At 45.2% G+C, this 26,311-nt stretch overlaps 1 protein-coding gene across 6 annotated transcripts in view; it reads right to left on the bottom strand.

The window, feature by feature from the left end:
- The window catches only part of DIXDC1 (DIX domain containing 1), a 76,306-nt gene that overhangs the window by 26,977 nt on the left and 23,018 nt on the right, over nt 1-26,311 (bottom strand). For 2 of the 6 annotated variants that reach the window (XM_047747484.1, XM_047747488.1), the window contains 4 exons: nt 12,808-12,937; nt 8,882-9,007; nt 6,327-6,558; nt 5,613-5,720 (listed from right to left, as the gene is read on the bottom strand). In XM_047747484.1, coding sequence (XP_047603440.1) covers nt 5,613-5,720; nt 6,327-6,558; nt 8,882-9,007; nt 12,808-12,937 — 596 coding nt within the window. Of the gene's footprint in view, nt 1-2,909; nt 3,389-5,608; nt 5,721-6,326; nt 6,586-8,881; nt 9,008-12,807; nt 12,938-17,038; nt 17,044-26,311 lie in introns of those variants that run through there. The other 4 variants (XM_047747489.1, XM_047747485.1, XM_047747491.1 and 1 more) reach the window with 4 other exon arrangements.

The raw sequence follows: 26,311 nt of genomic DNA, 5'->3' as shown, positions 1-26,311 counted from the left end.
CATCGGGCTTTCTGCTCGGCGGGGAGCCTGCTTCCTCCTCTCTCTCTGCCTGCCTCTCTGCTTACTTGTGATTTCTCTCTGTCAAATAAATAAATAAAATCTTTAAAGAAAAAAAAAAGATTTATTTATTTGGGAGAGGGAGCGCAGTGGGGAGGGAGAGAAAGTCTGAAGCAAACTCTGTGCTCGGTGTGGACCTTGACGCAGGGTTCGATCTCATGACCCTGAGATCACGATCTGAGCCAAAACCAAGAGTTGGATGCTTAACTGACTGGGCCATCCAGGTGCCCCTGAGGAGTTGTTTAGAAGCCTACTGTCATAATTTATCCCAGAGACATGTTCTGATTATCTTACTCCTACTGTCTAACATAGTCCCCAGCCACAGTAGGAACAAACATTTGTTGAATGAGCACAGGATGAACTTACTGAATGAATGAAATGAATGCTAAGTGAATGACCCAGTCTTAGGAAGTCTTTTCCACAGCAAGGCTGCCTTGAAGCCTAATTCACAAAGCACAGATTTACCAGGATGGGTAATCTAGCATCTTAAAGAATGTCAAGTTTTATTTTGTTTGCTCTTTTTTTTTTTTTTTTTTAAACTTACCACCACCACCTGCTCTACCACCATTCCTGGGCCCAGATTCAAATACTGATATAGTGTGTGTCTTAGTAGCTTTGGGAGCTGGAAGGAAAATCTACTCAAAGAAACAAGCATCACCAGCAGAGTAACATGGCAGATCAGCTCTAGGCTGATCTCAAAAGAGGGGACAATGCTGAGGGTAATTCACGGTGAGAAACTGCTGGGACTGTGGACAGTTGCCAGGCTGGGCAAAAAGGCAATGACACATCAACAAGGACAAGAAGTGACAAGAAAAGGGGGAATCAGAAGGAAAAGGGGAAAAGACCTGATAGGGAAAGGGAAAGGTTTACTTGATTGGACCACCAAAGAGTTATTCAGATCCTGCTAATTATCATCAGAAATCTCTTTGCAAATTATCTTTGCAAATTATCATCAGAAATCTCTCAACAATTCTTAAGTTCTGCTACAACTATTAGCCTCGGAGGGAACCGCTGAGATTTTCAGGGAAGATGAATTTCAAAGTTGCAAAACAACAGCAACTCCTCAAGACAAGATGGGAATGTGAGGCTGACATTTCCATCTGACAGGGAAAAGGAATCTGAAGGGCCTTTCTTCTTTGCACCGCACCTTGAGAACATCAGCTCTGAAACAATCTCAGGGGCTGTGGGGTCTCCAGGCCCGGCCCCCTCTCAGGAATTCTTTCCAAATCCATCACCCAGACAACAGTGAAAGTGTCTAAGACTCACTGACCCACTTAATGCGCCCCTGAAGTCACCCAGGCTAATCCTCACAGCCTCGATCAGGAGTTAACGTTTTGTCTTCCTAGAAACCAGGAAAAACAAGAGCTGAGCACAAGGGGTTATATTCGGAGATTTCAAAAACCTTGAAAGCAGTTTGAGGACTAGTGTCTCTTCCTCTTCGTTGTCCAAGTTTAAGGGCTTTGGTGGGAATGACCTCAACCACTAATACATTCTCATCCTTATTAGAACCTTAGAAAACAATTTACAGTTTTTTGCTTCAAATTAAGGAAAGTCACTTAACCCTATCTATAGATCCATAACCTTAGTAGACAAGGGGTAGAAAGGTGGCAAGAAGCAGTATGTAGAAAAGATAATTGCTGATCCATCTTTCACCACTTAGGCCATCTGATTTCCAGGCCAACAGGAAGTAACTGTGGGGAGGGCATTAGTGTAAGGGCAGTCTGTCCTCATAACAGATTTATGAGTATTCAGGCCTCTGCATTCCCTTCCTACAGAAATGGGGACCCCTTGCAGAAAGAGGCCTGTATTAGCTGCTCCTCTTTGAGAAATGATAAAATGACACTTCCTTAGCTGACAAGGTGCTATGGTTGACACGTTCCACTGCCTGCATTTGGCTGGACCACAGTGGGTATGTGTGAGACGCAGGGGGGTGGGGGTGGGAAGAGGAGTGTGAACCCAGGATGCTGGAAAACTGCTTGCCCGAAAGCAGAGACGCATGCTCAGCTCCACCTCCCCCCTCTTAAGTAAGTTGTCTCCCATATAAGGGCAGAAGGAGGCGGATGTCTGCATACCCAACCCCACCGGGGGAGTGGCAGCACAGCCAAAGGAAAACAACATTTCTTTCTTGAATTTGAGGCTGCCAGCGAGTGAGGCCACAGAGAGGTAAGACCATGAAACTAGGTGGCCAAGTCAAAAGAGAAGGACCCGTGGAAGAAAAACCCTGAGACTCAGGTCAGAGCAGCAATCTTGCTACATCCCCAAGAAGAACCTCCGGGAGGAGGACGGGGCATTCAGTCAACTGCTTCAGGTCACAGAAAAGTATTTTAATGCTAATTAGTTAGGTGGCTTGGGCTCTTCCCGATGAGCTCAGAACCCCGACTTTGTAAACAAGTAATGCCCCACCTGCCATCATAATCCCCTCAAATCAGGGAACTGACTACAAATAAGATTTGGCTGATTGATTTCTTAATTCCCACAGGTCTGACATCTCTCCAGTCTTAGGGTCAGACAAACGATCCAGCAGCAAAGTCCAAATCAGAGTAAAATCAATTTTTAGAAAATGGGTAATGGGTGGTAAGAAAGCGTCCTGTTTACTCCTGAAGTGCCCTCCCACAGCAGAGACAGGACAAGGTGAAGGGCCGCTCCTCCCGCCCCTATGCTGGCTCCAGTTTCCTAAACCCAGTGTATTTTGTACTGATAATCCCAGACCAGCAGCCTGTCCTTCGCAGTACAGCGCCCCCACCCATCCCGGTCCGTCTCTGGCCAAGAGCATCCTCCGGTCCTGGCCCTGCGCCCGCCCGTGCCCCCCGCCTTACCCCCACGCCTCCAAAGCCAAAGTGGCTTCTGCTCACCATTTCACTTGCGTCCCTCCCATGGTCCCCCTCCTGGCTGCGGCTTCAGCGAGCCCGTTTCCCCGGGTGAAGCGGGAGGCTGGGAGTCACGGCGCTCCCGAATTCGGGCATGTCTCCCCGCGCTGGGGCCCGCAGAACCACTCCACGGGCAGGCCGGCTACCAGAGCCGCTGGCCCCGACCGCGGGAGAGAGTCGGAAGGGCAGAGAGGCGGGCGTCTCCGCCCCGGGGTCGGGGATGCTCCCGGGACTGAGGCGCGCGGTCCCGGCCGCTCAGACGCCGCAGCAGCCCGGCCTGGGCGGAAGCCGCCTCCCCTCGTAGGCTGCGGGTCCCTGGCGGCGGCATCGCGGCGTCTGCGGCCGCGCGGCTCCGGGCGTGCCCCCGGGCGCGGGCATCTCACCCCATCGCCCGCGCGGGGCAGCGCTGCCCGCGGCTCCCGCTGCGCTGTCGGTCCCGGCGGCGAGCGTGCGGGCGCCCCCGGCTCCAAGCCGCCTCCTGCCCCTCCCGCGCCTCCCGCCCCTCCCCTCGCCGCCCCCGCTTCCAGGCTGTCAGCGCCGCGGGCAGCGCGGGGCTCGGACCCGGCACGGGCGGGGCGGGCTGGGAGGCCGAGCGGGAGCCCTGCGCTCGGGCAGGGGCGGGGCCGCGGACGCCGAGCCCCGGGGAGGGGTGGGCACCCCGGGGCTGGAAACGCCCTTTCCGCACCGACCCCTCCCTTCGCGACGGCGGCGGTCGGGGCCGGTGTCACCCGGCTCCTCCTCGGAGCGGGGGCCTGGCCTGGAGGAGACGCAGGGTCGCGCCCGCAAACCCTCCGAACGCAGTTCTCCTCCAGCCTTCCCCCAGGCGTTGCATGTGTTCTCGTTTCCCAACTAAGGATCATTTTGCGTGGACACAGTAGGAGGCCGGCCCGAGGTCTACGGAGCAACAGGCGGCCAGGAGCGGGGGGACACCTTTCCCCGTTCACAGTCACATCGCGAGGTCTTCCGGCCTTCATGGGTCACTGAGCCATGAGGTGACCTCCCCTGAGGAAGGGGGGTGGGCGGGCAGAATGTTCCAGAGCCTCCTGGGTCCCGGGAGCTTACTGTGGAAAACCCAACTGACCCAGCATCCCAAAGATGTGAGACGTCAGCTTAGAAGAAAATGACAAAAAAGCAGGAAGGAGCGACAGACCGGAAATGAGACTCATTACCTGACCCCTCTCCCAGAAAAACGGTCACTGCCCACTGCAGCCCGATTTCCAGGAGGTCCCTAATTGGCACTGTGTCACAGCCCCTACCCCAGTCTGAGTTCTCCTGCCAGAAAGGAAGGAAGCAGGTGTTCTCAGGAAGACATCCAGACTTCTCTCCTCTAGCACTCGCTCTCTCTAGCGCTCTCTGTCTGTCTCTGTCTGGCTCTCTCTCACTTTAACTCTGGCAGGCACAAAAAAGTGAAAGGCCTGTAGCCATGCAGGAAGCAACAGATCTCATTATAAATGAAATGTCCTTTGACTCTGTACCCAGTGATAGCCTAAGCGGTAAGCAAGGAAGAAATGGTTCAGATTCTCATTACTAGCACACCTACTGCCCAATGGGTACAGGGTTTCCTTCTGGGGTGATGAAAATGTCTTTGAACTGGACAGAGGTGATGATCACACAACATTATGAAGATACTAAATGCCACTGAATGGCACACTTTAAAATGATTAGTGGCTAATTTTATATTATGTGAATTTTATAAATAAAAAAGCAATTTACTAAATGTAAAAATTAAAGTATTAATATACTGATACAGTTATCAGTATATTAAAATGCTGGAAAGAATTCCATGTGACTGCAACAAATTAAATGGTCTATCAATCTAAGATGAAATTTTATGTGGAAAAGAAACAGTAAGAAAGAAAATAAATGCACTTAAAATACATATAAGACAAAGAACAATTAGACTTAACTAGAACAGACTACACTGGGCTGGGTAGGAGAGAAAAGGTCATAAGAGCATAAATTAAAAATGATTCAGCAATGAAATGAAGTTAGTAAATAAGTTGACATGATCTGGGATGTATTTTTAGGAGCACGATTTACATGAGCCAGGAAAGTCATCTTTTTCTGCCACTACACTTGGCACTGATCAGGCTTTATTAGAGCAGTGTGTCCTGTTTTGGTCTTTGCACTTGGCTCTAAGTGCTACAGATGGCCGTTCTGCTAGAGTCACAAACATCTTAGCCCACACCAATGCATACTAATCTGCCACAATTCCGGCCCTATAAATGCAAGCTGAAAGCATCCTAATGTTCTCAGACAACTCTGCTCAGTTTTTCCTCCTGTTACACGCTTGCTAGAACCTTCTCAGGCCACACTTAGCGTTCAGCTCAGGCACAGAGGCAGTACATGGAACCAGCTGTCAGAAACCCTGGCCACTGAGACCAAACCAGGGGCTGGGCCCTCCGGGCTGCCAGTCATGCCCCCCTGTGGACAAAGCTGAGCACTGGCACTCAGCTCCGCACAACGCTTCCCTGTGTGGGAAACTTCCCCACTCGCCACCCTCCCTACCTTCCAGCCAGCACAAAACTGCAAAGCAGCGAAGACAACCCCTTTAAAGTCAAAACATAAACTGACGGGAAGAGAAAAGAGCGAGGAGCCTTCCTGCCTGTCGTGTTGCTACTTGAAGCTGAAAACTCTGAGATGTGCCCCTCCTGCCCCCAGGACCATCGTGCTAAGGAGCACGGTTACCTGGAGCAGCTGGACTCGGACGGGGACCTCTGCTGCCCTTCGTACTGCTGCACCAGGGCCCGCACGCTCCAGTACGGATTCTCGATCTCCTCGTCCATGCTGCTGTTCCTAAAGTCGGAGGGGACCAGCAAAGAAGAGGGTGTCAGTCCTTCAGGTCAACTCAGCGAGAACTGAGAGATGGCCACTCTCAGAGCACGAAGGGGAGAAAGAGGAGGAAGGCCAAGCCCCTGCCTTAAAGACACCGGACACCCAGGAGGGAATCAGACCTAAACACACTATTTGCACCAGGCTCTGCAACACCCGGGTCCTGCCCTCCCCCAGCAGACATACAACCCCCAAAATGTTTCCTGCCATGGGTCTTCAGGACAAGCTGGCTTGAGTATACATTCTAGAGAGACACTCCCCCAGATGACTTGGAACACTGCTCCCACATATCTCCCCATGAAGAAAACACACTGTGCCAAAGGTATATATTTAACATCCTGGGCACCAGGACAAAAAATTACAAATATGATTTTTACTTTCTTCTAACTGCAAAGTAAACATCTCTTTTGATAGGGCTTTTCTGTCTTGGAACGTCCTCTCTGACCCCACACTCCACGCTCTTTTCTGCAATGTGGGGCTGTTTAGGTGACACGTCCATCTATCGGACGATATCATTTGCCACAAATATCAGAGAGGAACAAGATCCCGTCCCCAGATTTTGACCCTTACCTCTGTCTGTATCGAAAGACATCCCGTCCTGACCGTGACATGTCATGACACACGTCAGCCAGAGCAGCCGCTGCTCCCTGGGCCACAGCAGTGGCACAGTGTGGCTGGTGACTCTGCAGAGGGACTCTGGGGTCCCTTCCTTGGCTCACCGTCCTGTTGGAGCCAGGTTTGAAATGAGCTGCCAAGGCAAGGACCAGCCTCATGATAGACTTCAGGTTTCCTTCCACAATATCTGAGGGACAGAACAGACCCAGAGGTCCTAAGAGGGAGGCAGAGGGTTCATTCATTTAATACATATTTGCTAGTGACACAAGTCTCTTTGTCCTCACAGAGCCACGTTCAACAGGATGACAGAACGTTTAAAAGCAATCATAATGAAGTACGGTAATGTGTTATGGTGGAAGAACAGGATACTCTGGGAGCACAAAGTAAAGGCATCTTGTCCAGCCTGAGGTCTCAGGGAAGGACTCCTAGAGGAAGTGAATTTTAAACTGAGACTTGATTGACAAATAGTGGGTTCGTCAGGTGAAGGAGGAGAAGGAGAAGTGTATTCCAAGAAAAGGGAACAGCAAGTGTAAAGGTCTAGAGGTGAGAGAGAGCACGACCCACAAGAGCTATGCTGTCCAATATGGGGGCCACTGGCCACATGAGGCTACCGAGCGCTTAGAGGGTAGATTCTGAATTGAAATGTGCTCCAAGGGTAGTACCTCACACAACAAAAGTCAGACTGAAACATATCTCATTAGACTTAGCACAAAAAATAGAAGGCACACTATCTCCTTCATAGCTGTTACATTGATTACATGTTGCACTGATAATATTTTGGATATACTGGGTTAAATAAAATGTTTTCTTAAAATTCATTTCTCCCATTTCCTTTTTATTTTAAATGTAGCTATTGGGATCTTTTCAGTTTTATGTAGGAGACTTGTGTTATATTTCTGCAGCACAGCACTGTGGCAGAGGAAACTGAAAACAGCACAGCGGGGTGAGGGGCTCGGAGTGCAGGGGTGCAGGTGAAGGGTGAGGCCGCAGTGGGAGAAATCAGAGGCCGGGTCAGAAAGGGCATGGCAAGCCCCAGGATGGACTTTGAATTTTCTCCTAAGGACCCGCACGTGCAGAGCAATAGCATGAGCTTATGTATTCTCAGAATTCTCAGAAACATCATTTTGGCTGCAGTGTGGAGAGCGGTGGGGAGGGAGACAAAACTCGAGGCAATGAGACTAATTAGGAAGCTGCTGCACTTCTCCAGGTAAACGACAATTATGTCCTCAATGGCAGTATTCCCTCAAAATAGCTAACTTTAATGGGCCAGATCCCCAAGCCCACCCCTCAGGGGGACCAGAACAGAGATATTACAGCACTCTAAATTTTGCCCTAGAAAGAAAACGCACGCAAAAAAACAATGTGATTGGGGCGCCTGGGTGGCTCAGTGGGTTAAAGCCTCTGCCTTCGGCTCAGGTCATGATCCCGGGGTTCTGGGATCGAGCCCCACATCGGGCTCTCTGCTCAGCGGGAAGCCTGCTTCCTCCTCTCTCTCTCTCTCCCTGCCTCTCTGCCTACTTGTGATCTCTGTCTGTCAAATAAATAAATAAAATCTTTAAATAAATATTAAAAAAAAAACAATGTGATAGATCTGGTGAAAGTTAAAGTAAGGAAATGGGTAAAACTCCTATTTTTTTAGTTTCATAGCACTGCAAATATGCAAAGCTTGGAAAATGATTGATTGATACCTCCTACAGGGCGCTCTCAATGGTTAAGTGTCTGCCCCACCTGAATGATCCCAACACAGAAAACACCAATAATCCAACATGGAAGGAAGGCTCCCTACAGCCCTCATTCTCATCAGAGCCACAGGCAATCAGACCCAGAAACTGAAGCTGAAACAGACCCAGACCTACAAGCAATTCTAGAGAAACAGTGGGAGGGCCAGGGAGCCTGGGCTCTCTGACCACCGAAACGATTGCTTCCTTGCAGCTGGGCTCAATATGGACTGAGGAAGTGTCCTTTTGGGGTTCTGCAGCTATAAGACAGGCTATGTACAGAGGTCCCAGAGCCCCTTTTCATCTTGCCTGAAATATTCTGCAATATCCCAAAAATTAAAAGCTATAAACTATTTTTCTTCTGGAAAACTGGATGGGAAAATCTATAGCTATTATGATTTGAAATAATTCTTGAGCATAAAACCCAAGGAACTTGAAAAACATAATCTGTCTTTATTTTTGATTACTTAAATGAGACACTGTAAAGTTAATATCCCAATCTTGTCATTGCTACTGTATTTTCTTCACACATACACTCAAGCAGACCTTTATTCAATTAAAATGAATAGAGAATGTCTATCTCCATCCAGGTTTTCAAAGCACTCAGATTTTGATGATCCCCCTGTCCCAAGAGGGTAACTCTTTATGGATAAATGATATGATGCCATGGGCCTAATGCTATTCCAGTCTACTCAGAAGCCTTGGCTATACAATGGATGGTTCTTCTGAACCTCATAATCACTGGGTAAAGCTGAGTGTACTCATCCCCCAAAGATGTGATGGGCCGCTGACCTTTAGCCGAAGTCTGGTGCATGCGAATCTTTTTGGAGGCCACAAACTGGAGCACTTTCTCCACATTATTCTTCATCTCCTGTTGGTTACTGGGAGCCAGCTGTACCCCCTTCAGTTTTTCTCCTGCTGTTAGAAGAGAGAAAACATACGAAAGCTATAGGGAGGAACACTATCAAAGTTTCCTAACAGCCAGATACCAACAAAGGGAATATTTGATGGAAACGCTAAGATTACATATAAATATGCAAGTGCGTTAAGCCTTGGTGTTGATCATTTGGATGCGGAATAAGAAAGGAAGAGCCTTTTGGAGGGTCTTCAAATTTTCAAAGCTATATGCAGGGGCCTGGGAAATGACCGTGTGTATGCTTCCTCATTCAACAAATCCTCACTGAGCACCCACCGCATGCCTGGCATTGTTGTGGGCACCAGTGAAACAGCCATGAACGACATGGACAGAGTCCCTTCCATTGCAGACCTTCTATCTCCAGGGATGACAGAGGACCAAGTGAACCAGTACATGTTTAATATAATTTCAGGCAGTGGTAGGTGCTGTGAGGAAAAACGAAGAAAAGCAACATCATGGTCTCCCTGATAGTCTATGTGGGCAGAAACCTGAATAAAGTAAGAGATGTTAGGATTTGAGGAGGAAGCATTCCAGACTGAAGAACCACAGGTACAAACACCAGGGTGGGGAGGGGGGCACCTGGGTGGCTCAGTGGGTTAAAGCCTCTGCCTTCGGTTCAGGTCATGATCCCAGAGTCCTGGGATCGAGCCCCACATTGGGCTCTCTGCTCAGCAGGAAGCCTGCTTCCTCCTCTCTCTCTGCCTGCCTCTCTGTCTACTTGTGATCTCTGTCTGTCAAATAAATAAATAAATAAAATCTTAAAAAAACAAAAAACAAACCTCACACCAGGGTGGGAATGAGCTCAGCTTATCTGAGGAACAGCAGTGGCTGGAGTGGAGAGAGAAAGGGGAGTCAAATCCTAGGAGAAGGTCGACAGGTAAGCAAAGCCAGGTCATTTAGGGTCTGTAGATTAATAATCTGTGTTTTTTTTTTTAAAGATTTTATTTATTCATTTGACAGAGAGAGATCACAAGTAGGCAGAGAGGCAGGCAGAGAGAGAGGAAGAAGCAGGCTCCCCACTGAGCAGAGAGCCCGATGCGGGGCTCAATCCCAGGACCCTGAGATCATGACCTGAGCCAAAGGCAGCGGCTTAACCCGCTGAGCCACCCAGGCGCCCCAATAATCTGTGTTTTAAAAGAGGACTCTTGGGGCGCCTGGGTGGCTCAGTGGGTTAAGCCGCTGCCTTCGGCTCAGGTCATGATCCCAGGTCCTGGGTTCGAGCCCCGCATCAGGCTTTCTGCTCAGCAGGGAGCCTGCCTCCTCCTCTCTCTCTGCCTGCCTCTCTGCCTACTTGTGATTTCTCTCTGTCAAATAAATAAATAAAATCTTTAAAAAAAAAAAAAAAAAAAGAGGACTCTATATGGATCAGCTTATGTAGAGAGGAAATGGGGAGATTTGTTAGAAAATGAAACTAGTCAAGGCAAGGGTTAATGATGTTTTGGGCTTGACTGGAAAAGGCTGACAGGTGAAAAGTCAGGTATCGGGTAAATTTTTAATGTAAAGCAGATAGCACATGTGAAGGACTGGGTACGATATAGGAAGAAAAGAGAATAATTAAGGACAACTTCCACAGCTGGGTCAATGGTACCATCCTGTGTTACTTCAGAAGAAATCTGGAGGAGAGAGGAACTGGTAGGGAGAAGGATAGCCCAAGTTCTGATTAGGGCATGTGCAGTTAGAGCTGCATTTCAGACATTCGGGGCGCCATGTTGAACGTGAAGTTGATATTCATGTCTCGAACTCAAAGACAAGTTTAGAGCTAAAGTTACGGATGTGGGAGGAGATCACTTGGGGACAGAGAAAACACAAGGGCTAGGGACTGAATACGGAGGACTTCAACACTTAGAGGTCATGAAGGAGAAAAGCCAACAGGGCGAACCAGGGGAGCCAGTGAGGAAGGAGGGTCCTAGAACCCAAGTAAAGATGGTGACTGGAGGAGGAGGGACAAACTGTACCAGGTTCTGCTAAACTGAATAAAATGGGGGCTGAGGCCAAGCCACCAGATTTGATAAGGCAAAGGTTGTGACCTGGACAAAAGTAGTTTCAGTGGAGGAAAGGATCAAAAGCTCGAAGACGGCATGTTAAAGAAAGAATGGGGACTAAGGTAGTGAATTCAGCAAGTCTTTCCATATACCAAAGTCACAATAAAATGCAGCATTTAAGAATCGGGGTTTTGGGAAACCAAGAATACATATTCATATTGTTTCCATATGCATAAAACATCTCTGGAAAGAAATGCAAGAAATTGCTAACACTGGTTGCTTCCAGAAAGAACACATCACTGGTGCGGCTGGAAAAAAGGCTTTTACATCCTTTTGTGGCTTCTGCATTTTCTATCTGATTATATTTTCAAGTATAATCAATTCAAATCAGTGAAAATGAGGGCTTAAAATGAACTTTGGAATTAAAATAGATCTAGTTTTTTACCTCTCCTTTCCCACGGTACAGTTACATGGCCTTGGAAAGTCGCCTAGCCTTTCTGAACCTCATAAATGAGTAAGGCGGTAGTACTCATCTCATCTCCACGGCATAAATCATCTGAAGTAGCTTAGTACAATCCTCGATACATTCAAAGTGCTCAATGAATTTATTTATTCATTTTTATAAATCTTCTAAGCTTAGTTTCCTGAAAATGGGGATGACAGTATCTGCTTCTCAAGGGTTGATAATTAAATGAAATAAGATAAAAAGTGTTCAATAATGGCAGCTCTAACTATTACCATCATTATTATTATAAAGGAGTGCCCTGATGAATCCATGAGCTGGCCCACGGAGGTAGCAAACCGGGCTCTTTCCATGCCATGTGCAAGCCCGCATCTCTCAAGGACTAAGCAAGGTCAGCTGATTAAAAGAACAATAAAGGGGCACCTGGGTGGCTCAGTGGGTTAAAGCCTCTGCCTTCGGCTCAGGTCATGATCCCAGAGTCCTGGGATCGAGCCCCGCATCGGGCTCTCTGCTCCACGGGGAGCCTGCTTCCCCCTTCTCTCTCTGCCTGCCTCTCTGCCTACTTGTGATCTCTGTCTGTCAAATGAATAAATTAAAAAAAAAAAAAAAAAAAAAAGAACAATAAATGCCAGAGGGCCTCTTATGTGCCAGGCACTTGGGTAGGAGTTGTGGAAACAGAAAAAAAAAAAAAAAAATTACACTGTACCTGCTCTTAAAGAGCTCAGTCTATAGGGGAGAGCCAGGAAAACAGTTACTGCTCAGCGAATGGCAATACTGTCATGATAACAGCTGTGGACAAATGCTGTGGACACAGGGTATGCTCTCCTCCAGTAAGAGAGGCTAGCAACAGCTCCAGGGCTCCCTGAGGACGAGGCTTTTCATGGGACGATATGGGATTGTCAAGGAGGGCTCCTTTTGCTGGCAAACCCTCCTTCTTTTGGCCTGACTACTATTTTCTTTTCCAGCCTTGGTTTGGACATCAGTTCTTCTGGCAAGCCATCCCTGAACCCTAGGACTGGATTGGGTGCCTCCATCCACCCATGTGCTCCTCTCTGTCTTTACCCCATCAGAGTCCAAAGTACATGAATGGAATTGCATTCCCTTTCCAGTGTTTCCAACTAGATTGGGACACTCCTGAGAGCACAGACTGTGCTCACAATCACATTGCCGGAGCATAATACGGTGCCCAGCACACAGAGTTTGCTGACTCATAAATAAATGAATTAACGTTGGGCAAGTATGTTAAACCTTCCATACTTCCATTTCCGTATATTACAAAGCAGCGGCAAACTGCTCTGAAGGGCATGTGGAGGATAAAGAAGGCATGTTCTGGCATCAGAGCCCAGGGCCAACTGACCAACGATTTCGATGAGATACGCCAGGATCACCCCATCCCGAAGATCCTGTCGCAGGTCCTGCACCGGCTTCACTGCTGGCCTCTTCTTGAGCTGTGCGTTCACCCAGGCCACGTAAGCCTGCAGCTGTTGCTGGAAAAATCAAAGAGATAAGAGAAAGTTCGCACATTATTGTTCTCCTTCGCCCCGTGCCTTCTAAAGCAGTATTTGAGAACGGGCTCTGGGGGGAAATCCATGTCCAGAGGGAGGAGGAAGTTTCAAGGAAAAAAAGAGGATGGTGAGACAGGGAGCATGTTCTAAAAATTTCTGGTTTTATGCTAATCTTCAGGGAAAGCTAACCGCTGACTTGCTGGCAGGATAGACACTGATAAGCAGATGAGTGTTTCAATGACAATGACTCCTGCTTTCCTTGTATATTCTCTGTTGACCAGGAATGAGGCCCAGCCAGAAGCAGAGCCAGTTTTGGGTGTAATCACTGCTGTCAGCAGCACAGTGCTTCACAGGAATAATCACTTGTGTTTCGAATGCACAATGGACAGTGATACTCAGAAGACTGGTCTTGGGGAACCAGGAATAAACAGCAAACCTGCTCAGAACCACCTCTCCCATCGCTCTTCACAATGAGACTTAACTGAAATCATCTCAGGGTCAACCCAAGATTTATTCTTCTGAGCCCATAATCCTGGGATTGCTACAGTTAGTGTTAATCCATACTTTATACTGTCAAAGAGGATCTAGTTGCTTAAAACCTGCACAAAGAAGGAAAAGAAAAGGCTTTGGAGAGCAGTAGCCTGAAGACTTGGGTAGGGGGGATGGAGAACTTTCATTTATTGTGAGACTAAGCCAGCCAGTATCATCGGAAGCCTGATGGGCCCAGATAGGGACCTATAACCCATCCCAGCCCTTGGATAACCTGACATATTCCATTTTCTCCCTTACACAAAGCTCGCAGTCAGGGGTCTATTCCAACTACGCATTTGTTCTGAAGATGGGCACTAAGTATCAAAAGAGCACATAACAACATCCCAGAAGCAGCATCAGCTCTGTCTGGTTTCTGCAGAAACCAAAGACCCCGAACCTAAAAATCAGATTCAAGGGCTAATGGGTATTAAGTTACAGTCTGGTTAAAGAACACTTGATTTCTAAGCCGCAAGTACCTCATCAATGAAATGATGTTGGAAAGTACTCACTGCCTGCTTCCTGAGCTTAAATGAAATCTTCAGTATTTTCTCTGTGTCGATTTGTGGGAATGAATGAAGTCTTTGTAAGACAGCACTAAGGCAATAATCTATCAGCTGCTGACAAACTGCAGGAAGTGCCCTATCAGTGGGGGGCGGGTGGGGAGGGGGAGGAATCCAATACCTACCTGAACTGTACACCAGTTTTGGTGTTTGATGTGTGTTTTATTGTATTAATGAATGTACCTGAAACAGGACCTGCCACACAGCTGATGTCATTATTATTCTCATCATTATCACCATCTAAGTAATTCTCGCAAAAGCACTGAAGGGTCAGTGTCCTCTCCGTTCTCTGGATGAAGTTCAGAGAAGTTATGTAACTTCCCCAAAGTCCCCAGCTAGGACGGAGCAGACATGGCATTGAAACACAGTAAGTGCGGTCCAAGCATTGACCAAGGACTTTGTGCTGCCCAGCTCAGTCCACACCTTCTGCCTGATATGGGCCAGGCTCCCGCCCAGACTCTACTCCCGCTCTCCTACTCCGCTGCCACAGCACTGTGGGAGGCAGACCAAGCAGGCAAAGGGCGCCTCTGCAGTAAACCACTCTGCTCTGGGGAAAAGGAGTTAAGACTGAAAAAGGCATTAAGGGTAACAGCTGGGATCTCACCACCTGGGTCACATATAAAACTAACCAAAACAACACCCAATAGGAACCAGGACAGTCTCTTCAACCACAAACAGTGCTGGGAAAACTGGACAGCCACATGTGGAAGCACGAAACTGGACCATTCTCTTACACCACACACGAGATAAATTCAAAGTGGATGAAAGACCTAAATGTGAGACAGGAATCCATCAAAATCCTAGAGGAGAACACAGGCAGCAACCTTTTCAACCTCGGCTGCATCAACTTCTTGCTAGATACATCTCCAAAGGCAAGGGAAACAAAAGCAAAAGTGAACTGCTGGGATTTCATCAAGATAAAATGCTTCTGCACTGGGGCGCCTGGGTGGCTCAGTCGTTAAGCATCTGCCTTCGGCTCAGGTCATGATCCCAGGGTCCTGGGATCTAGTCCCACACCAGGCTCCCTGCTCTACAGGAAGCCTGCTTCTCCCTCTCCACTCCTGCTTGTGTTCCCTGTCTCGCTTTGTCTCTCTCTGTCAAATAAATAAATACAATATTTAAAAAAAAAAAAAAAAAAAAGCTCCTGCACAGCAAAAGAAGGCATCAACAAAACTAAAAGGCAACCTACAGAATGGGAGAACTTATTTGCAAATGACATATCAGATAAAGGGTTAGCATCTAAGATCTATAAAGAACTTCTCAAACTTAACACACAAAAAACAAATAATTCAATCAAGAAATGAGCAGAAGACATGAATAGACATTTCTCCAAAGAAGACATACAAATGGCCAACAGACACATGAAAAAAATGCTAAACATCACTTCGCATCAAGGAAATACAAATCAAAACCACAATGAGATACTTCCCCACACCAGTCAGAATGGCTAAAATGATCAAGTCAGGAAACAATAGATGTTGGCAAGGATGTGGAGAAAGGGAAACCCTCTTACACTGTTGGTGGGAACGCAAGCTGGTATCAGTCACTCTAGAGAACAGTATGGAGGTTCCTCAGGAAGATAAAAAATAGAGCTACCCTAAGACCCAGCAATTGTACTACTAGGTATTTACCCCAAAGATACAAATGTAGTGATCCGAAGGGGCACGTGCACCTCAGTGTTCATAGCAATGTCCACAATAGCCAAACTGTGTTAAGAGCCAAGATGGCCACGGACAGACAAATGGCTAAAGAAGATGTGGTGTGTGTATACAAGAGAATATTACTCAGCCATCAGAAAGGATGAATACTTACCGTTTATATCAACATGAATGGAATTGGAGGGTATTATGCTGAGTGAAGTAAGTCAATCAGAGAAAGACAATTATCATATGGTTTCACTCATATGTGGAATACAAGAAACAGCACACAGGATCATAGGGGAAGGGAGGGAAAACTGAACAGGAAATCATCAGAGAGAGACAAATCATGAGAGACTCTTTTTTTTTTTTTTAAGATTTTTTATTTATTTATTTGACAGAGAGAGATCACAAGCAGGCAGAGAGGCAGGCAGAGAGAGAGGAGGAAGCAGGCTCCCCGCCGAGCAGAAAGCCCGATGCGGGGCTCGATCCCAGGACTCCGAGATCATGACCCGAGCCGAAGGCAGCGGCTTAACCCACTGAGCCACCCAGGCGCCCCTCATGAGAGACTCTTAACTGTAAGAAACAAACTGAGTGTTGCTGGAGGGGAGCTGGGTGGGGGGATGGGGTAACCGGGTGATGGGCAGGAAGGAGGGCACGTGATGGGATGAGCAATGGGTGTAACACACAACTGATGAATTACTGAACTCAACATTTGAAGCTAACAATGTACTGTACGTTGGCTAACTGAATTTAAATAATAATTTTAAAAAACCCTCCTAACCAATCTCCCTGTGCCTAATGTCATCTTCAACAGACCCGCCACACATTCCTGCTTCAGATCCTTCACTGGCCTCTCTTTTTTTTTTTTTTTTTAATTTTTATTTATTTATTTGACAGAGAGAGAGAGAGATCACAAGTAGGCAGAGAGGCAGGCAGAGAGAGTGGGAAAGCAGGTTCCCCGCTGAGCAGAGAGCCCGATGTGGGGCTCGATCCCAGGACCCTGAGATCATGACCTGAGCCGAAGGCAGAGGCCCAACCCACTGAGCCACTCAGGCGCCCCTTGGCTGGCCTCTCAACAAGATAAAACCCAACCTCCCTAGCTGCATTCAGTTTCATGTGCCGGCTGCTACCTCTCCTCCAGCTTTACTCACCACACTCCCACCTGCCTGCCCCATTTCAGTTCATCCAAACCACGCGCACTGCCCCAAATGCACTGAGCCATCCAGCCACTCTCCCTCCCTAAGCTTGGTGCCTCCTCTTAAGGCTCAGCTCGGGCATCACCTTCTCCAGGAAGCCTTCCCTGACTCCCCACACACTTCAGCTCTGGTCTCGTTGAGGATGTCCTATGTCACACAGGGCTCTGAGAGCACCAGCCCAACCTGGGCCCATAATTTGGGGCTTCGGGAGGGGTGGCAACAGAGACAGTGAGCTCAAAGGAGCTCAGGTCTGAACCATGCTCTGTGCAGGGAGTGACAACAGTTCGGGATTATTGGACTCTAGATTGACAGGGGCATGACAAATATTTGAGTCGGTGAATCATCTGTCACATTTCGTCAGGCTGAGACTTAAAGCGACTGCAAAAGTTAATAACGCAGGGGCAGACGAGAACAAATGGTCCACGTTAGGCCAAGATCATTTCTACTTGAGTAACCACAGGCTTCGGTTGGCTATTGAATAGAAGTCCTGTCTGATGCAAAACTGATCAGAGGTTCTAACAGTACTTTTCAAGCACATTAATCTCCGCTCTGGTCTTTCAACAAAAGAGGATTCTACAGCATGAATGATAATAATAGTCACCACTGTTCTCAACACCCACTCTATGTCAATAATTATGCTAGGTCCCTCATTCATGCATTCATTTATTTATTTAGTAAATTCTATACCCAATTTGGGGCTGGAACCCACAACCCCAAGATCAAGAGCCACACGCTCAGCTGACAGGGCCGGCCAAGTGCCCCTCTGCTAGGTCCCGGGAACACATTTTTCCTAATGCTAACCTGCCAGGGAGGTTTTACTTTTGCTAATTGGAGTCTGAGACTCCAAAAAGGTGAAATAACTTGTTCCAGGTCATGCAAACAGCAAACACCGTGACTATGATTCGAACTCCCAAGCCAATGTTCTTTTCACCAGACCACACTATTGCCTAAATAAATGCATCCTTGAGGTTTCAGTGACTCTCCCTCAAACTCTCAGAATGGAAGGCACCGTAGTCGAAACCAGTTTCTCCTCCGCATCCAGTGCTTGGGTCTCTCGAGTAATAATCTAAAGAAGCAGCTATCTACTACTCCAAGCATGTCCCCCAGGCCAGCAGCATCCACATCACCTGGGACTCTCAGGCTCCAGCCCAGGCCTACTCAATGAGGACCCATACTTTAAACAGATCTCCTCGGGACTCATAGGCACATTGAAAATTGAGCAGCACTGTTCCCATCCCTGGCTGTGCATCAAGATCACAACGGAAGATCTTAAAAAACACAGACATGTAGACATTACCCCATCAAATTCTCTCGAGGGGGTTTAACTTAGAAAGCTTTTTTCCCCCCAAGTTCCCTCATATGATTCTTGTAGAGCCAAACTGAGTCTTCTAGCAAAACACTCCAGTTCCCTTGACCAAGGGGTTTCTTACACCCTGATTATCCATCAGAAGCACCAGTAAAGCTTCTTAAAAATACTAATGTCTGGGGCCCACTACACACCAGTCAGAATTTCTGAGAGTAGGGCCCAGGCACATCAGTATTCCTTGAGTGCTCCTACATACATCCAGAGTTTTGAGCCAAGGTCAACATCCCTTACATAAAATGGTTTCAAGTACTATTGCTCTCTGGCCTAAATCTCTCTGACACCAAGACATCTAGAACCTAACATAATACTCTGGGTATAAAAGGAGACATGAAGATTCCTCATTCTAGACATTTCTCTCATCTTTTTCTTCTTCCTTGGCCACCAGAAAACACTGTTGACCCACACTAGGGGCTTATTCAAAACCCCTATTATTTTTTTTAAAGATTTTATTTGAGAGAGAGAGAGAGCGAGCGAGAACGAGTACAAGAGGGGGTAGGGTCAGAGGGAGAAGCAGACTCCCCAGTGAACAGGGAGCCCAATGTGGGACTAGATCCTGGGACTCCAGGATCATGACCTGAGTCAAAGGCAGTTGCTTAACCGACTGAGCCACCCAGATGCCCATTTTTATTTTATTAACCGTTCTTTTCAAAATAATTCCATACTTACATGAAAGTAACAAAAATGGTACATAGAGTTTCCCAATACCCATCATTCCCTAGCTTCCCCAAATGTTTATATCCTACAGTACGATAGTGTAAGATCAGAACACGTCATTCATACTAACATAATACCATTAACTAATTTCCAGACCTTATTCAAATTTCACCAAATTGTCCCACTGTCCTTTTACTGTCCAAGATCTCACACTACGTTGAGCCATCCTGTCTGTCTTGTTGGTCTCCTCCAATCTGGGACAGTTGCTAAGTCTTTCTCTGTCCTTCATGATCTTGACAATTTTGAATATTGCCCAGTTATTCTGTACAGTGTCCCTCAGTTTGGGTTTGTCTGCGGTTTCTTACTGATTAAATTCAAATTATGGATTTGGGGCAAGAATAACATATAAGTCATACTGCACCCTTCCCACTGCGCCATATCAACAGGCACATGATGCCAATACATCACAATACAAAATTAATTGTGATCAAATGGTTAAGGTAGGGTCTGCCAGGTTTCCCTACTCTAAAGTTGCCATATTCCCCTTGTAATTGGTAAGTATCCTGTGGGAAAATGGAAATATCCTTTTTCTCATCATCACCTTATCTGTCCATTGTAAATTGAACATCGATTTTTCATTCCTGAAAAATCATTGAGTTTTCCTGATTGATTACTATGACGTTCCCCAAATGATGATTTTCTAATTCCACCATTTCTTCTACAAGTAGTAATTGGAATTCCTAATATGAGGAGCTCTCCCTTCCCCCTCCCCCAATAACTTATTTATGTCAGTATGAGCTCATGGGCATTTATTTCACTTATATTTACTTTTTTTTTAAAGATTTTATTTATTTATTTGACAGACAGAGATCACAAGTAGGCAGAGAGGCAGGCAGAGAGAGAGGGGGAAGCAGGCTCCCCGCTGAGCAGAGAGCCAGATGCGGGGCTCCATCCCAGGACCCTGGGATCATGACCTGAGCTGAAGGCAGAGGCTTTAACTCACTGAGCCACCCAGGTGCCCCACTTATATTTACCCATTATGTTAATCCATTACTATCATTATTTATTTTGTTACTCAAATTGGGATGAATGTTGGCTTCTGTATCCTTTTCATACGCTCCATTTACTTTTTAAGAAACTGCAGTAAAAATAAATAAACTGTGGTTAAAAAAACACATAACATAAAATTTGTCATCTGAACTCTTCTTGAGTGTATAGTTCAGTAATGTTTAGTATATTCACACTGTTGTGCATTGAATCTACAGATCTTTCTCATGTCGCACAATTGAAACCCTGTATCCACTAAACAACAAATTCGATTTCCCCCTCCTCTCAGGCCCTGACAACCACCATTCTATTTTCTGTTTCTATGAATTTGAATAGTTTAGATAACTCAAATACAGGGAAACATACAGTACTTGTCGTTTTGCGATTGGCTTATTTCACTTAGCATAATGTCCGCAAGGTTCATCCATGTCATTTCATGTGTGTGAAATTCCTTTCTTTTTCAGACCGAATAATATCCAAAAGTAAGTTTACACCACATATTGATTATCCAGTCATCTGTTGGTGAACACATGGATTGATTCCACCTCTTGGCTCTGGTGAATACTGCTGCTAAGAACATGAGTGTGCAACACTGATCGCCAAGACCCCACTTTCAATCCTTTTGGACACAGACCCAGAAGTAGGACTGCTGGATCATACAGCCTGATCATGTTTCTTGAACACTTCCTTACTTTCTGGCATCAGAAAATATTCTACACTCCTCATCTTGTACTTCTCTGCCCAGCTCTGGAATCAGCTATTTCTCAAAAGAACTCCAGTTCTTTCTACTAGAGAATAGCTTTTAGAAACCAGATTTTGGGCATGAGTTGTGCTCATTGTTACTGGGGTAACATTCTTGACCCTCAGAGTAGCATAGTAGGAAACAGGTGTATGTACACACACACACACACACACACATCTATATCTACTTATCTTGACAAAGAGACATACCAGGAATCATACCATGAATTATACTGATCTGTCCTCTAACCCAACCCTCAGAATTCACTCCTTCCTGTCCCTTTTCTTTATTATAACTCCTTTCTCCCAGTGAGAAACCTGACTCTTACTCTCCACTATAAATTTGCTAATTAATGTTCGCTCAATTCTAGAGAACACATAAAATAGCGTTAGACTTGCTAACTCTTACCTTGTGAAAGATTACTTTACTAACCATAATATAGTATTTATGCATAGTTCTTTTTGTCTTTAGTCTTACAGTATTAGTCAAAATACTGATTCGAAAGTCACTTAGGTTCCTTCTTCTCCACCCCCACTGGTGTGGTTCTGTTCTCCATTTGTAGTATAGTTTGGTTTGTTTCTTAGTATCAGTAGTCCATTGTGATTCTCCCCACATTTAGGATGATCAGGTGAAAGATTAACAGGATTCCCTAAGTCAGAGCTATATAAAAACATCTAGTCAGGAAGGTGTCACCGCCCCTCCCCCATTCTCTCTACTCTACCCCATCCTCTCCATTCTTTCCACCTCCTCCGACTCATCCAATTCGACCAACGCATGAGTTCCCCTTTCTCCTTTCCCTCTTTTGTGAAAAACTGCAGGGCATTGCTCTTCTCTTTGCACTTGTGCTTTTCACCTCGTTTCACTTAACATAGTCTGGAAATCACTCCATACTCATTTAGAGATTTTTCCTTCTTCATTTTTACAGCTACTGTAGTACTCCATTCTGTGGAAGTGCCATAATTCATTTACCCCTTTTCTATATGTGGACATTGAGGGTTTTTCCAATGCTTTGCAATTACAAACAATGCTGCCATGAGTGACCCTACGCATGTGTATTTTCATGTTGATACAGGTCTACCTTCAGGGTAGATTCCAAGTAGGACTGCCGGATCAAAAGGCAAGTCGGTGGATAATTTTATCAGATATTGTCAAATGCCCTGCCAAAAGGGTAGCATCTGTTTACATTACCAAAGGAACGCATGAGAGCGTACTTCTCCACAGCCTCACCAAACAGAATGTTGTCGTACTTTCAACTCTTGCCACTGTGATGAGAAATTGTGTATTTTAGTGTTATTTTAATTTTCAGTTCTTTATGAGTTTAAACCTGTTTTTGCAGGAGTGCCTGGGTGGCTCAGTCAGTTTAAGCAGCTGCCTTCAGCTCAGGTCATGATCTCAGGTCCTGGGATAGAGCCCCATGTCAGGCTCCCCGCTCAGTGGGGAGCCTGCTTCTCCCTCTCCCTCTGCCTCACCCCTCCATGCTCTCTCTTTCAAAGGAATACATGAAATCTTTAAAAAAAAAACAAAAAACAAAAAACTTTTTTTTGTAGGTTTAATAATCCATTTTACATCATTTACCTTTTATCACTTTTTCATATCTAAATGAATTGTCTTTTTCTCATTTTTCTATCAGAGTTTTTGGTCCTATTTTTTTGCATTTTTAAGAATTCTTTATATCCTAGGACTGTTACCCTTTTGTCTTCGACATGTGTTGCAGATATTTCTTAGTTGTCTTTGACTTTTACGTTGTCTTTTTGGCCATGGAAGAGTTTCTACTTGTATATAATCACATTTATTGATCGTTTACTATACTGCGTCTGAATTCTGAGTCATGGTTAGAAAGCCTTTCCCTTCACTGAGAGGAAAGAAGAATCACCAGGTTTTTTTTCTAGTTCTTAGATGGTTTCATTTTTTACATTCAGATCCCTGACCCATTTGGAGTCTATTCTTGTGTATGATATGAGAAATAAATCCAAATCCTCTTTTTCCAAACAGCTACCTAGTTGTTCTAGCACCATTTCTTAAAACCTCCCTCTTTACCCTGGTGGTCTGAGATGTTACCTTTATCATATACTAAATTTCCATAAGTCCTTGAGTCTATTTATGGGCTTTGCCTCCTACATCACTCATATATTTGTTTATTCATGCATAACGTTTTAATTACAGAGGCTTTACAGTGCATTTTAATGCCCAGGAAAGCTAGTCCCTGGCTCATGAAAATTTCCTTTTTTAGTGTTCTCTCTTTTTTTTTTTTAAAGATTTTATTTATTTATTTGACAGACAGAGATCACAAGTAGGCAGAGAGGCAGGGAGAGAGAGAGAGAGAGAGAGAGGAGGAAGCAGGTTCCCCACTGAGCAGAGAGCCCGATGTGGGGCTCGATCCCAGAACCCTGGGATCATGACCTGAGCTGAAGGCAGAGGCTTTACCCCACTGAGCCACCCAGGCGCCCCTTTTAGTGTTCTCTTGACTAATTCTTGCATATTTATTTCTTCAAATGTATCTTGTTATTTTTACCTGACCTCCTAAAAAAGTCTGTTGGCATCTTTATTGGGATTATATTACATTTATAAATTAATTTAGGGAAACCTGTCACCTTTACGGTGTGAAATCATCCAACTCAAGAATAGGGGATGTCGTTCCCTTTGTTCGAATGTGTCCTCCAGGAGTGTTTTAAAGTTTTCCTCCTGTAAGTTTTATACATTTCTCTTTAGGTTCATTTCTAAGTATTCAATCTTCCTTATTGCAATTGCAAATGAGTTTTCCTCTATCATTATGGTCTCTAATTGGCTACTTTTTGGGTATATAAAGCTATTGATTTCAGCATGTTAATTTTACATCCTGTTACCTTATCTTTTATTGTTTGAGTTTTATCACTAATTCTCTTCAATTTCCAGGATTATTATTATATCTGCAAAAATAAATAGTTTTATTTCATTACTAAGCCTTGTGCCTCTAAATGACTTCTCTAGTCTAATTGTGCTAATACCTCTGACACAAAGTAGAATAGAGAGTGGGCATCCTGCCCTTGTTTCTAGACTTAGAGAAACCCTGACAGTGTTTCCCAATTTAGAAAGTTACTGGTTTTCGGACTAAGGTATATATATTTTATCATGTTAAGTATATCCATCGCCTTATTTTCTTGACTGTTCTATGAGGAATGGATGTTGAATTTCAGTAAAATGTCTGTCAGCCTTTATTGAGATAATCCTAAGATTACTTTTCTTAATACCTATTAATATGGTATATGATACTAGTGGATTTCCTAATAACGAACCAACCTTGCATTTTTGGAATGAAACTCACCTGATGGTAGTGAATTATATGTTTAAAGTGGTGTTGCAGGGGCGCCTGGGTGGCTCAGTGGGTTAAAGCCTCTGCCTTTGGCTCAGGTCAGAGGTCAGGTCAGATCCCAGGGTCCTGGGATTGAGCCCCGCAGTGGGCTCTCTGTTCAGTGGGGAGCCTGCTTCCCCCTCTCTCTCTGCCTGCCTTTCTGCCTACTTGTGATCTCTCTGTCAAATTAAAAAAAAAAATCTTTAAATTAAAAAAAAAAAAGTGGTGAGGGCACCTGGGTGGCTCTGTGGGTTAAAGCCTCTGCCTTCGGCTCAGGTCATGATCCTGGGATCCTGGGATCGAGCCCCACTTCAGGCTCTCTGCTCAGCATGGAGCCTGCTTCCTCCTCTCTCTGCCTGCCTCTCTGCCTACTTGTGATCTCTGTCTGTCAAATAAATAAATAAAATCTTTAAAAAAAAATAGTGGTGTTGGATTCTATTTATTGGTGTTATGTGAATACTATATGTATGGTACTTCTTTGCGCGTACTCATAAATATTACTCTATAGTTCCCCTTTTTGCACTCTCTTTATCATGTTTAGGCATCAATATTATATTTGCTTTTTTAAGAAAAGATTTTATTTATTTATGATAGAGAGAGAGAGTGAGAGAGAGGGCATGAGCTGGAGAGGGAGAGCAGGCACCCCACTGAGTAAGGAGCCCGATATGGGGCTCGATCCCAGGATGCTGGGATCATGACCTGAGTCAAAGGCAGATGCTTAGTGACTGAGCCACCCAGCCACCCTATATTTCTTTTTAAAAAGGAGTAGGAAGTTTCTCTTCCTTTTCAATGCTCTGAAATAATAAAAAGAGCACTGGAACTATCCAGTAATATGCAGCAGCTTGGTTGAAATCCTCTGTGAAATATTCTGGAACTAGAACTGTTTTGAGAAAGCTTCTTAATAGGATTCTCTTTCTTCCACAGAAATTGATCTGTTTAAATTTTCCATCTCTTTCAGCATTTCCCTAGGAAATTATCCATTTCAAGTTTTAAAAAGTATTTGCAAAGACCTATAAAGACTCTTACAATTTTTTGTTTCAATGTTTACTTCTCCGTTGTCACTTCTTATTTTGTATATCTGTGCTTTCTCCCTTTTTCCTCTTCATTGTGTTAGCCAGCAATTTGTCTGTTTTGATAAGTTTTTCAAGATGTCTTAGAAACAAAATAGTTTCAAGAGTTGTTGCTTTCCAGCCAAAGTTCCTCTAAAATCATGATACCTAGAACCAAACACAATACTCTGGGGGTAAAACCAGACTCTCAGTTTCTTCATTAAAAATTTCATTAAGGGGCGCCTGGGTGGCTCAGTGGGTTGAGCCGCTGCCTTCGGCTCAGGTCATGATCCCAGGTCCTGGGTTCAAGCCCCGCATCGGGCTTTCTGCTCAGCAGGGAGCCTGCTTCCTCCTCTCTCTCTGCCTGCCTCTCTGCCTACTTGTGATTTCTCTCTGTCAAATAAATAAATAAAAAATCTTTAAAAAAAAAATTTTTTTTTCATTAAAAAGGGACGCCTGGGTGGCTCAGTTGGTTAAGCGGCTGCCTTCGGCTCCAGTCATGATCCCAGCGTCCTGGGATCGAGTCCCACATTGGGCTCCTTGCTCGGCAGGGAGCCTGCTTCTCCTTCTGCCTCTGCCTGCCACTCTGTCTGCCTGTGCTCCCTCTCTCTCTCTCTGACAAATAAATAAATAAAATCTTAAAAAAATTTTTTTTCATTAAAAATGTTCACTTTCTTTCCTCCTCCCTCTCCCTCTTTCTCCCTTTCCTCCACCTTTTTTCTTTCTTTTTTTTTCTTACCACCTTACATTGTTGATTCACACAGTACTGTCAACCAAAACGCCTAGATAATTTTTAACACATTCTGCTGTTAAACCAATCTCTTCCATCTTCATTCTTGTAAAACTAGTCTTCTTGTTCCATATTTACCTGTAACAAATTTCTCTTGTTAAATCCCATCTCATAAGATCCTTCTAGATGGTATCATTTATGCACTCATTTATTCAAATCAACCAACATTGCTAGGAATTGTGCCAAGCCCTGTGCTGGGAGGGATATAATTAGCTATGATACAAAGTAATTATAGTGGCAATAGAGAAATATTAACAAATGCTATCTGTGCACAGAAGGAGCAACAGGATGGAAGGATGTACGGGTCAGGGAAGCGTCTAGAGAAAAGGAAACATTCCTCTGTTTCCCTAAGGATGTCTGCTAGTTAGAGAAGGGGAGAAGGGCATCCTAGGGAAAGGTGGCAAAAAAGAAAAGAAAAGAAAGAAAGAAAGAGCAGTGAAAGCATATGGTATC

This window comes from Lutra lutra, chromosome 10, assembly GCF_902655055.1.
Source record: "Lutra lutra chromosome 10, mLutLut1.2, whole genome shotgun sequence".
NCBI lineage: Eukaryota > Metazoa > Chordata > Mammalia > Carnivora > Mustelidae > Lutra > Lutra lutra.
Note: the sequence above shows the minus strand (reverse complement) of the source record. Positions and strands in the feature narration are given on the sequence as shown.